The sequence below is a fragment of the Podarcis pityusensis genome (genome assembly GCF_964106645.2).
Source record: "Podarcis pityusensis genome assembly, chromosome: 10".
In the NCBI taxonomy this organism is placed as follows: Eukaryota; Metazoa; Chordata; class Lepidosauria; order Squamata; family Lacertidae; genus Podarcis; species Podarcis pityusensis.
This window is the reverse complement of record NC_138035.1, coordinates 25,779,468-25,792,545: the sequence shown is the minus strand read 5'-3', so window position 1 is coordinate 25,792,545 and position 13,078 is coordinate 25,779,468. Positions and strand designations below refer to the sequence as shown.

The 13,078-nt window shown below is 43.1% G+C and overlaps 1 protein-coding gene across 9 annotated transcripts in view; it reads right to left on the bottom strand.

The window, feature by feature from the left end:
• Positions 1-1,827: 1,827 nt before the first annotated feature.
• CHST11 (carbohydrate sulfotransferase 11) overlaps positions 1,828-13,078 on the bottom strand; it is a 213,341-nt gene continuing 202,090 nt past the window's right edge. For 8 of the 9 annotated variants that reach the window (XM_080971793.1, XM_080971788.1, XM_080971789.1 and 5 more), the window contains one exon: positions 1,828-3,270. In XM_080971793.1, coding sequence (XP_080827919.1) covers positions 2,416-3,270 — 855 coding nt within the window. In that variant the 3' untranslated portion in view covers positions 1,828-2,415. Of the gene's footprint in view, positions 3,271-7,513; positions 7,637-13,078 lie in introns of those variants that run through there. The other variant, XM_080971796.1, reaches the window with a different exon arrangement.

The window sequence follows — 13,078 nt, the reverse complement described above, 5'->3', positions numbered from 1 at the left end:
TAGGAAAAATTTCACCGCACGGCACTGACTGAGATAACAGATGTGAAGAGAACTGAGCACTTGAAATGCTATTCTTTAACTAGGGCTATTTAGGGGTTTGACTAAATGACCCTCGGTGTCCAACTCTACAATTCTATGATTTTATGATTCTACTCTTTATTTTCCCCCGGAAAATGAGCTGAAAACTCAAAATCCACTAATCATTTTCAACATGTTGGGGCTACATGTTACAATAATATTAGGACTGTCAGCCAATTAAGTTAATCTTCATAAATCATGGGATTTGAAAAAAAACCACATTAATTAATTGTTTTTCCGATCTGTTCTCAAGAAAAATTCTCAAATTGTTCTCAAGGAAAAAACACATTCTTTAATTGCTTTAGGTGATAACAAGCACCCACCACAGAGGCTCAACCTTAGAAGGGTTCTATATGAGATTGTAGAAATGCTTCTTCTAAGACGGTGCTTGCTACCTATGGTTTGTGGAAGTACTTTTATAAAAATCTACATTGTTTTTAAAAGCTGCAGCCCAATTAACTGGGGACATATTTTTAATTAACCAATTTAAAATCGTTTGGTCCATCTAACCATTCAGCTGACTAGCCACTGCAGCCTTAAATAATATTACTACCAATAGTATTTATCATGGCAATGCAGATGGATCACCTCTTATCCGTCTTGATGTCAAACAAGGGAATGCCAAGTATGAAGTCAAAAATGATATTAACATCATGTCTGGCAAAGTAGAGATTTGAAAATTTTGCTCTGTACAAGATACATTCACATTTCTTTCAGTCACAGACTTTAAATATTATGCATGTATACACATATATATTTAAGCAACTCTAGCTGTCCCTTTCAAGGCCGATGCTATCACACACGGCATCATATATGATATTCTGATAAAATTGCTCCTTTGTAGGGTATTCAGTTTTGTGCAGGTATTCTAGAGCACAGGGATCCACCCTAAAGGAGAGTCCCTGCTGTCATTTCATATTTGCAATGGGAACCTAAAAATGTTGCAATAGTTCAGAACGTGGTGCTGGTTCACTCATTAGGATACAGTAGGAATAAGAAACCTGCGGCCCTCTAGGTGTTGTTCTACTGCAGCTCCCATTACCCCTGACCATTGGCCATTCTGGCAGGGGCTGATGGGAGCTGGAGTCACCCAACATCTATCCTTGTCTCTGCCTTATGGGAAACCAACGATCATGTCTTCAGTTCTTTGTTTTGGAGCACATGTCATGGGTGGAACGTGGCATTAGGGGTAGGGTGTATGCAGCATATTCACACCCCTTCCCAATCATTTTGCTGGTGCCTTCTCTGAAGGCTGGGTTAAGCCAACTTTGCAGGAAGCCAGGGATGGACACTGGGCCCAAAATACAGGGAGATGAGAAAGGACAATGGTGTCGCAAGGAGTATTGTACATGCAAGGGGGTCCCTGCAGAAAGAACAAAATCTGAGCACTGTGGGGGTCAAATTAGACGTTGTGGTTGCCAATCAGCTGTCATACCATCTCCGAAGGACTTGGTTTTCCCATCAGACTCATTGTGTGCATCGCTCATTTCATTGCAGGGAGGTTGGGAGGTGGTTGAAGTGTCTGGCTTAATATTGGACTGGCCCTTTTAAGGGTGGAGAGACTGAGTAAGACAGTCCACTTCTCCTCCTTCCCCTTGCCCTTCATTTTGGAAGTGCACATGTGTGATGTTTTAATACATTCTCGAAGGTGAAAGCCTCACCGACCTTGCGTCCCTGTGGACAAACGTTGGGCCTTCATCTGTGTGTGATCATCGGCAGAAAAGTGTGTCTTACAGATCAGAGAACCACAAGGTTTTGACATATATATTTCAAGGGAGGGTCCCCCTGAGCCCCTTAAACCCATTCATGTTCCAATGTTTCCAATTATTTGCACACATTCTTCACTAGTGGAACATTCAGTAATGACATTAGGGACAGAGAGACAAACTCCTGCAAGGAATGCACAGGAAACGTTTTCTTTGTCCACACAGTGTTGCATCTTGGCTCCTAACAAGGAATCTATTGTGTTCTTAAATAAGCATAAATAACATAAAAGGCTGAGATTTATGAAGAATGCAAAAGGAAAAGAATTCACCAGGACACAAATAATACCCCCCCACGCGCCCCGCACCAAACAGTGTCGCAGTTACTAGTCACATCTAGAGCTACAGCCGCCGCAGTTTTCTTACCCTGCAAACAGAGCTGTCCCTTCTTACCGACAATTTAAATAATAGATTTCCAACTATGCTGCTCGCAGCATCATTCAAAAAAAGAAGAAAATATTAACTTACAAAATAACCCATTCTTCATATGTAATTGTGACAAATAAAAATCTTAAATAAAACAGGTTTCATATTCTTTCCCCCTCTTTTTCTCTCTTTTCTCTGGCTCTCCACCTTATTCCAATTTCAGGTAGCTTGGCATTGAGTAATTGAACATTAAAAAATCAAGTTTGTAGACTTCATACAGCTGTGTTTGGTGCTCTGAACTGATGTTCTGGAAGAACTCTGTAGTCATTTCGTCAGTAGTTCTTGTAGACTTTGCATAGGTGGGGAACTTGAGATAGTTTCCTACTCCTGCAAGTTGAAGAATGTAGTTGGAATCCTCTTCGAGTGTCTCGTATTTCCCTATGAGATCATAATGGATGTGGCAGGGATGGCACAGAGAGTATACAGTCTGCCAGTGTTCATTGAATGGCTCTTCTCTTTGGGTGTGAGGGTCTATGAGATAAGCCACAAACTCCTCAAATTTCACATCATCGCCTTTATGTAGGGCTTCCTGGGTCGCATTTTTCCTTTGGCGCTTGACAATTTTGGTTCCATATCTCTTATGAAAGGAGGTGTTATACTTCTGGGTGAATTTGTTTCTGTAGGCTGACACCAGTCTCTCGAAAGGCTCGCGGACAAACAGGAACTTCATGTAGTTTTTCAAGCGGTGGTTGATCTCTGGGATGCTGTATTGGTTGAGCGTCTTCAAGTTTGACGAGACATGGGCTTCGTTAGCTGGTATCTCCATCGGGTCGCTGTATTTGCCCCTCCCGTTCAAAACCATCATGACTCTCTTCCAATTGGTGCAGGCCACTTTGGGGACGTAGCAGTAGATCAACTCATGATCCTCATCAACCACCAAATGCTTGAGGTCGTTGGGTGTCAGCACACGACGTTTCCTGCTAGACATGCTGTTGGCTCGGCATGTATCCGTGACTTGATCCCTCCGGATCTGATGAAGGATGGCCGTGCTGGATAATTCCAACTGCGTAAAGAAAGAACAAAAGTGGATAACTCAGTACAGTTTGCAAACACTTGCTGCCATCTTGGGCAGAAATCCAAAACCTACGTCTATACACAAATTCCTCTGCTGTATTAACAACACAGCAACACACAAGGCTGCAGAGCCTTTGCTGGTCTTTGTTAGTAATGTGGTCTGGCAAGGGACCAACCCTGCCCTAAAACATCCTGCATATAAGAATTGCCTTCCTGGGTGAGATTAAAAGTCAATCCTGTCCAACATTCCAACAGTGACCAGCTGGATGCTCACAAAATACGGTAGTAATGAAGAAGGCAGCCAACCCCTGATGCCTCAGAATCTGGAGGGTCCCATCCCTAGTTATCATAATCTTGGCTATTATCATAGGCATGATCTGCAGGGACAGTGGTCAGTCACACAGAATCGCCAAGGTTGAAGAATTTGGATGCAAGCAGACATACTTTACAAGGTTTCCATTCCGCTCAAGCATTGAAGAACGATACACGTATATCCTAATACCAAATGTATTTTCAGTGTACTTTGTCTGAAACATCTTAACTCTCGTGGTTATATATAGAAAATGAAGTTCTTTCTGCTCCTGCAGTCAAACTCATTTCTACGGAAGAGCAGAACTCAGGCTGACCTTTGCTGCTGAGACGCAGCAGGAGGCCGAGAGTTTCAAAAAGCCTTCGAAAATGAACACAGTATGTACTCTTGCTGCTGATGTCTGTCTCACTCTAGGATTAATTGTCTTGGCTTCCTCATTGGCTGTGACCTTGGCAAGTGAAATAAAATGTGTGGACACCTCGACTATTCTCAGAGGAGGACAGGCAGTCAAAAGTGCTTTCTTGAAGCTTTCTTTCTTTCTTTCTTTGCTATTGATGCTGGCCTCTTATTGCCAACCAAATCAATAAGAGGTCAAGGGCAGGCAGACTTTTAACAGGTAGTTTTTGTTGTACAGCACTCAAAAGAATGCTTCCTTGCAGTGACGTCCTTTGTTGTGGCTATACATTTATTAAGGATTCAGTAATGCAAAGAGTCATCCGCTTTCAAAGAACGGGGAGAATTATAGGAGAATTAAGAGCTGCAGGGCTCAAACCAGGACATAGGAATGTAAGATGAACCTGCTGGATCAGATCCAATGGTCCATGTGGTCCAGTGTCCTGTTCACACAGTGGCCAACCAGATGCCTGTGGGAAGCCCGAAAACAGGACACAAGTGCAACAGCATCCTGCCCACCTGTGATTCCCAGCGACTGGTATTCAGAGGTCTAATGCCTATGACAGTGGAGATACAACATAGCCATTGTGGCTAGTAGCTACTGATAGCCTTGAAGGAACCTTGAGAATCAGGCACCCAATAATTATGCTCTACCAAGGGCTGGTGAGAGAGGAGAATCACAGCCTACTGCCTGTTTGTACTCTTTCCCTCTGTACCTGGCCTGCCTTGGCACTAGTACCTGGCTGGGCAGTTGTGATGGGGGGGGTTGTGACGGGGGGAGGCTCGTGTCGCTAGTTGACTGATACTGTTTCCACGGGAGACTGGGAGACGACGTGGAAGGCTGCATGATGGCCTTCGTCTCCCTGGCAGTATCCCAACAGCTACTACCCTACCCTACCCTGAAGACCTCTTTTCTCATGGGCCAATGAGCTTCACATGGCTTGGAGCCACCATTTAAAATTTTCACAATGCCCTGAAGCAACACTAAATCAGGAATGCTCCAGGGCATTGTGGGAAACTACTCAATGGAACATCCTTCCGCTGCTCACTGGAGCCTGCAACCCTCCACAGGGTAAGTCCACCAAGTCTCATGATCTTCTCGTGAGGATCCCTCCCCATCAATCCTAGAGCCATTGTTAGAAAGCTATGATTAGTGGTGTTCTGAGTATTTTTATTCCTAAGACTAAGATGCGCCCTTGTGGGGGGGGGGGATTGAAAGTGTGAAGCTGCTCTAAGACAAAGACAGATGAGTCATTTGTTTACTCTCCTTATCCTCAGCTCAGGGGCAAGCAGGCTGACAGTGGGAGGGAGGCAGCAAGACATCACAGTATAATTGAAAGTGCGGGTGGGGCGAGAGAGAAAGTTTAAAGCAGGGTAGCTAATGTGGTGCTTTCCAGCTGTTGTTGGACTACAAGACCCATCAGCCCCAGCTAGTATGGTCCATTGCCAGGGATGATGGGAGCTGCAGTCCAACAATATCTGGAAGGGACCATGTTGCCTACCCGTCAAATAATTTATCCATATTTATCTCCAAGACAGATAATCAATATAAGGCATAGTGCAGATTAAGAGAAATATGATGAAGAAGATGATGATGATGATGATGATGATGACGATTAGTAGTAGTAGTAGTATACTATCCTTCATCCAAAGATCCACTCGCTGGATATAAACACTTTGGACTGGCTACACACTATTCCCTCTGGGCAGGTAATCTCTCTCTCTCTGAACATTCAACAAGCCATCTGAATAATTTTAGGTCAGAAATTGAGCCCATTCTGTGTGAGGCCTTTAAACATCAAGGGCTGCACCTCAGCCACCAAAGATGCTAACACCTTTTTCTTCATGCAGCGTCTAGATCCAAGCTAGTCTCCTGAATTAACCCAAATTGCAATAGAAACTAAGTTTACTCATATCACTGAACCTTGTGAAGGAAAATGCTCTCCTCCCCAAGACTGGTTCAGATGCCTAGCCAACTAACAGGCTTGCAGGCTGCAACCTTGAATGCCTTAGGCCTCAAAAGACAGGGCAGCTACAGTTTCTCCTGCCTTCCCTCTGTCCTCCTTTCATCTGCCTTCCACCCCTCCCCTGCACAAAATGAGCAAACACATAACATTCTGTCACATATTAATTGATCAACTAGTCAATGAGTTTTATTGCCTTAGCTGTAAATTGTCAGCATCTTCAAACACTGCTAAATGGTATCCACCAATAATCTAATGGCTAAAGCAATTTTAGGGCACTTTGCAATTATTGGAAGTCCTCAGAGGAAGAAACTTCCATAATGGTGGATTGTCAGGAACACACCTCTGCAAGCTTTTAGCTATCTGAACTTGCAACTCTGTAGTTGAGCCCAGGCTATTAACAGGATTTTACTCAGCTCTCTAGCAGGGTTCCTAACACACGTTCGCATGAGAGTTTCTTCTAGACCAAGTGAAGAAAGGGAAAAATTCTGGCTGAAGGGAAAGTTGCACAGTTCAACTTAATGCAATATGTGTATGTTTTAGGCAGGGATACGACTTGAACAGGATTAATCTGCAAGACAGTTGGAAGGCTATCATAAACACGTGAATATTCCAAAATCTGTATGAATTACCATGAGAGGAAGGTACAAAGGACACTTTGTCTGTGACAAACTGAAATATCTGGAATGACTAAAGATCATATAATAGAGGAAGCTTTCCTATACCAGATGTTGATACTGACCACTAAAAATTGCCAGTCATGTGGAAAATATGCCCTGTTATCTCTACCATCTGTAGTGGAACTTGAAACTAATAACATTTCCAATCTCTAAGTCAATAAACTTATAATCACAGAGTTCTCCTCCCAGCCCTAATGACATGCTTTCATTGAGAAAAAAAATAGCAAAACGTTAAATTTAATGTAGCTCTTATTTTTAAATTATTGGCTGCATATGTTGAATGCAACTCAGATGCCGCTTTAAGAGAAACAAAATGTTATTTGCCAGGAGATAACTGAATACAGATATCAGAATATGTAAAAATTCCTCAGCAGTCAATAGGTAAACCACTTAGAGGTTTTCTACTGAGTGAGTGGTTTACAAATATTAAAAGGAGAATGTGGGGTTTTTTCTTAAATCTCTTGATATTCTAAATTCACAGAATGAGTGTTGGAAAGGACCTGGTAAGGGGTTATCTAAAAATGGGTCCTATTCATGTTACATTTACAGCACATTTAAATCACATGACTTCCCTCAAATAATCCCAGGCATTGTGGTTTACCACTCACAGAGCAACACTTCCCAGCATCCTTCACAAATGACAGCTCCCAGGATTCTTTGAGGGAAGCTATGTGCTTTAAATCTATCATGTGGGTGCTACCATAGAGCTGAGAGAAGCGTGGGAGGCCATCTACAGTCTCCCCCCCCCTTGCAGGATCTACAGCATAGGATGCAGCTACAACATCCCTGATACAGACAGCTTTGAGTCTCTTCTTAACTAACCTTAAGTGAAGAAAAGCCCACCAGCTCCTGAACCTACCTTGTCTACTTCCAAGCAGCTCTTACCATTGAGCTGAAACGTTCAGCTTAAACTCATTTCCCTGCAATTTCCACCCATTGGTTTTCATCCTGCCATCTGGAGCAACAGGGAACAAGTTGCTCCATCTTCAGTGTGACAGCTCTTCAAATATTTAAAGACAGCTATCATGTCTCACCTTAATATTCACTTCTTGGCAAAACTACCCAGCTCTTTTAACTGCTTCTCATAGGACTTTTTTACCAGACGCCCCACAAGCCTGGTTGCCCTTCTCTGAATATGCTCCAGTTTGTCAATGTCATTTCTTAAAATAGGTAGCGGTGGGATTCAGGCTCATTGACTCAAGAAGCAATAGTGAACAGCAAGCAAGTAAACACATATTCTTGCCAGGGGCCATGCTGTGGGTGACCTAAATCAGGATGTGCCTGTTCATGTGTCTGGTTTTTACAAGCCAATGTCAATTTGGGAGTGCTGAAATCATCAGCGCTGCCACCATCATGACATTTATTACTCACCCTTTACCAGCAGGTCTCAGGGCACGTTACAACAATTTAGAATTAAAAAGTTAAAACGGATTACAACTCCAGGAATAGGATGGGCCCTGAAAACACCCTGAAATGCATTCTGGGGAGTGGGCAAAAGACATTGCTCTCACATCACCAAGACTTGCTTCAACCCAGCTTTGGTATATTTTTCAGTGCATGGCAAGCAGCAACATGGATGTTTGCCGAAAGACACACAAAGGTGGTTGAATAACCTTGAAGCACCTACAAAATATACAGTAATGCAATTTTAAAAATTGAGAATAAAAACAAAGACTAAACTTAAGCAACAAGAGTCCTGAAAGAGCTCTGTGTATGTGAAGGACTTTGGCCTAGGTGAACCAATCTACTTAAAGAATAAACTTCTCAACTTCTTCAGACAAAAATGGTGAAGTTGGGGCTGAGGAAAAGTGGTGCAGAATGTATTCCACTTCAACTATGAATGTATTATCCTACTCCCTTTTTAAAACATTGCTAGCCTGATGAACAGCCTTTATCCATCAAAATTCCTCAAATGTTTTGTCTGGGGGCAGGGGGACGCCCACCCACACATTCACTTTGAATTTTTGCCTGGGCGGAATTTTGATAGTGACTCTAAATTCAATCTTTTCATTTCTTCCTATGTAAATGTACACTGGAAGTCCAAAGTTTGCATGCTTGCATTGGTACATGTTGGCTGGCTGCAAAACAACAACACCACACTATTTTATAATCTCTTCTTTATGAAGATCAACTTAGCAACAATTTCTTCATGTGACTCACAGAAGGCAGGATGCCTAATTAATCACCCAACTCAGCCCCATTTATTAAGTAGATGTATAGGAAGCTGTTGTTTTTTAAGTCTCTTGACATTTACAAATGCCTCTCAAAATTGAAAAAGAATATCTAGTTATGTTTCCCACAGTGTTGGAGGACATCATGGACTTTGGGTGTCAATTGCAATATATAGCCTATTAACTGTGTTAGCTCACAAAAGACCATACCAAAAGTTATTTGTAGGACTTTTCTTTCTCTCTGTGTGGTTCTCTAACAATATTTTTCATTAAAATTGAGTGTTTTAAACAGTTGGACATGTTTTGTGATGCAAATGTCCAAGAAACCTTTCACTATTCACCCAGCTTCCCCCACATTTGCAAAGAAATTTAGTCTGCATGCTTGGGAGGTGGTTTTCTGTAGAAATTCTCCATGCTCATGTGGCTCCTTCTCATAGTCTGAAGGGTTTCAACACCTGCACCAATTGCCCATGAGGCCATCCAGCACTGGTCTAGGAATTCCCCAAAGGATGGTACAGATGCAGCAGTCAAATCTCTTTAAAAAATCAGAAGCCAGATAAGGGAATGTGCACCAGCTTCTCTCGCTCCCATCACCCCAGCCAGCATGAGCAAAGGTCAGGGATGATGGGATCTTCTAGAGTCTAAACAACATCTGGAGGGCCACAGGTTAGTCATCCCAGACTTAGCTTATTTTACTCTAATTGTCTTGCAAACTTACCCGTGGGCTACAATCAGTGAATTTCCTTTCCAGCTTAATTAGTAATCTTGTTGTATTGTTATGCTGCATTTTGTTGCCTGTATTTTTAATTCGATTTCAAATAGAATCCTGTGCAATTTCCATGCAGCTGCTGGAATCTAATTTATTTACAGCCGCCCTCTGAGAACTTGTTCTTCGCTCATGCTGAGGTTTCATTTAACCTTGATCTTGGAAGAGCAAGACTCTTCTATTCCCATTTGTAACTGCCACTCACTAATGTGCATGGGAGGTAATTGACCTAGGATACCCTTTATTCATAGGCTTAATGGCAGAAAATTGGGAGCCAGACAGCAACATCTTGCTTTTTGCACCTCCCTACAGATATATCTAGAGACCCTCACTAACACCCCCCACATTCAACACTAGTAGCCACGTTAAAATTTAATTACAATATGGCTTGCCAGCAAATCCTTTTAGGCTAAAACAGCATTGCAATAAGGCTAATGTATTATGCTATGAATGAGCAGATTGCATCAGTGTGCTCAATAAACATTTTTGTAAGCATCAGAGACCAATCTTCAGAAAACCAGAGCATCTGCAGAAGTTATGGCCCACTGCCACCGCTCAGCACATTTCCAGCAAGCCCCCACAAAGCGACACCAATAACAAGGTCCAGGCAGATGAGATGAACGCACAGATGCTTATTGCTTTCGTTTGTTAAAATGACAACCAATGTTATCCTCAAAGTCATCAAAGGCTACAGTTCTGAAGTGACTTGCAAGACCCTAAATCAAGGTGATGCATGAATCTGAAAACATATGCATGGCTGAGGCATCAGGGACAGTTCACAAGGCTATTTTTATGGGATAGTTATGCGGTAAAGTCATCACTAGGTTACTTTTTGTTTTTAATGATGGCGACCAGTCCTGGAAATGCTTGTTACCCACCTCCAACAAAGGTCAAGATGGCACAGTAATCACCACCACCAGGCTGAACCTACATTTTGGTGCTTCTTGCACTTGTACCCTCAACACAACTGGAGTATGAGCTACGATCCGTCTCTGTGCTATAAACGTCCACTTGCAGTGGCTTCACTACATCACCACCCAAGTTAAAACAATGGTCATGCAAATCATATTTGGCTTCCTTGATTTTCTGTGTCACAGTTGAGAAATCTTTGTTACTCTGAAGGCCTAATAGGCAAACTTCTAGGAGTTGCAAGCCAATTGTGGGTTGAGTCAGAGCCAAAAATGGGCGGAGCAATGGACGTGACTCTTAATGTACAGTAGAGTACATTGAACCCACACACTGTGGTATCTATTCTTCCCCCGCCCCTGATGATACACTCAATTCGGCTTCCTCCATCCAGACTAGCAAGTGGCATTAGCAGAGTCCAAGGACACATTACAGATAAGTAAAAAAACTCAAGGACAATATGAAGCTAAGCTGGTGAGAGGCATGGCCTGGTAAGGGGTGCAGCCTGAGGCCAGAGTCCTACCAGATCTCTGGACCTGAGAATGAATGCTCAAAACAGGAATGAAATGACACAATGACCTCCTACTTATTGGGAAACCTCCCTGGTTTGCCTAATCTAATTTGAAGGGAGAGCTCTACATCAAAATTTGCTGTAAGGCATTGGTGGACCTCTTTCTTGAAACTGCAGAAAAGTCCTCTTTCTACCTTCAAGGAGAGTCTCCTTCGAGTGCTGATTTTATTCAAGAAGCTTCTTGTTAGCTCCCCCCTTTGTATTTGCTCATTAGTCTATTTCCAGTTGCAGACAGTCGCTGTCTGCCTTGCATTACAACCCTTTCATCAGTTCTGAACACTTGCCAGGCCCTAATTGTTTCACTCTGTTGATCTGCTTGAAGATGCCAGTTCCGCTTTTTGTTGCTTCTGCAAACTTGTCAGATCTCCTGTCCCACCTGGTACACAAAAGATTCCCAACAAGAAAGGGAAAGCCAGGAAGCTTCATGTCTCCTTTGTTAGGCAGGTATCTGCCAGCAAGAACACCCCTCTTTGCCTGCCCAACATGCAAACCTTGGAGCAGTCTGCTAGCCTTATGAGATTAAATTGTAGAGCAACTACCAGGCTTTTAGAAGACATCTGAAGGCAGCCCTGTTTCGGGAAGCTTTTAATGTTTGATGTATTATAGTATTTTAATATTCTTTTGGAAGCCGCCCAGAGTGGCCGGGGAAGCCCAGCCAGATGGGCGGGGTATAAATAATAAATTATTATTATTATTATTATTATTATTATTATTATTATTATAAATCAGTCAACTCCTTGACATACAGCTCACAGGCCTGATGTTACACCAACTTGCTGCTCACAATGGCTTCTAGCACTAAGGTCTGAGTTATAAGGTCCACAGCCAAAGCAGCATAAGAATCAAGGAGATCAGTAGGGTGTGTGGGGGAGGTATAAGGGCAATGTGAAGGGAGTAAGAAATGGCAAGACAGTAAGGACTCTGGGGGCAAGATACATCGCATGAACTAATCTCTTGAAAGGCAGGACACTGTGCTGCTTCTTCTTCTGTGGCACAATGGCTCAGTGCGTCTGACTGTTAATCAGAAGGTTGGTGGTTCGAGCCCATCCAGGGATGGCTGTGGCAGGATTGCTGCCTTGATTCTCCTCCTCCTCCTCCATCTTCACTGTACATGTGTGTTTGTATGTCATCTGAGAGAGGTGCAAGAACCATCTCTAATTTTATGTCTGTCTTCCCTCAAAGGCTTAGAGGGAAGGCAGAGGTAAAATTTAAAAAAAGGTTAACAAAGCAAAGGTTTCATAATGGGTGCTTCCTAGTTTCACAAATGAACTGAAAGATGACCATACTGGCAAAGTGGATGCTGGTTCAAGCTACCATTCTTGTGTACTGCTGCTTGTGCCTGATTCAGACTCTGGGGAAGGTGGATGAAATACTCAGCTTCTGTAGGACTGAGACTCATCCTGTCTCAGGCACCCAGCTAAAGTGTGCTTTGTTAACTTTCCCCAGGTGGAGCAATGAGCGAGGGAGCACTTGTGCAGAGTAGTCCACCGCTGAAAGATTTCACCAGTGTGCACCATGCTGGGATGCTCACCCGCTAGTTCAGTTGTGAAGCCAGACACACGATGCAGGAGATGAAAGCACTGCAAATCCTCTTTTTATGGTACAGCAGTCTTCATCCCAAACTGGTTTTTAAAAAAGCACTGGTCTCACAACATTGAGCTCCGTCCTGATTCCAGGTTTTTGCTGCCATACCTTCTTTTCTAATATGAGGGATGAAAGCTAGGTTTGTCAGTGTTTTATCAACCTCATGGGATCCATGATCACAGATAACCAAAACTCATTATCACACTCACCCGCATATTCAGTCATCTCCCCTGTCCCCAGCAATTAGGCTTGAAGATTGCTCACTCACACAAACCATGCGGCAGTTAGGCCAACGAGAGGCTGTTTTCAAGTCGAATTGCCGCAGGAGGTGGACAGGACAGGACAAGAAGGATGCATATCCAGTGGGAAGGACCCTGCAGACCCCTACTTCTGTCATAGCTTGTGTAGTTCAACCTGGGCCCAATGCAGGGAATCTAGAGCTGGAGCATCTC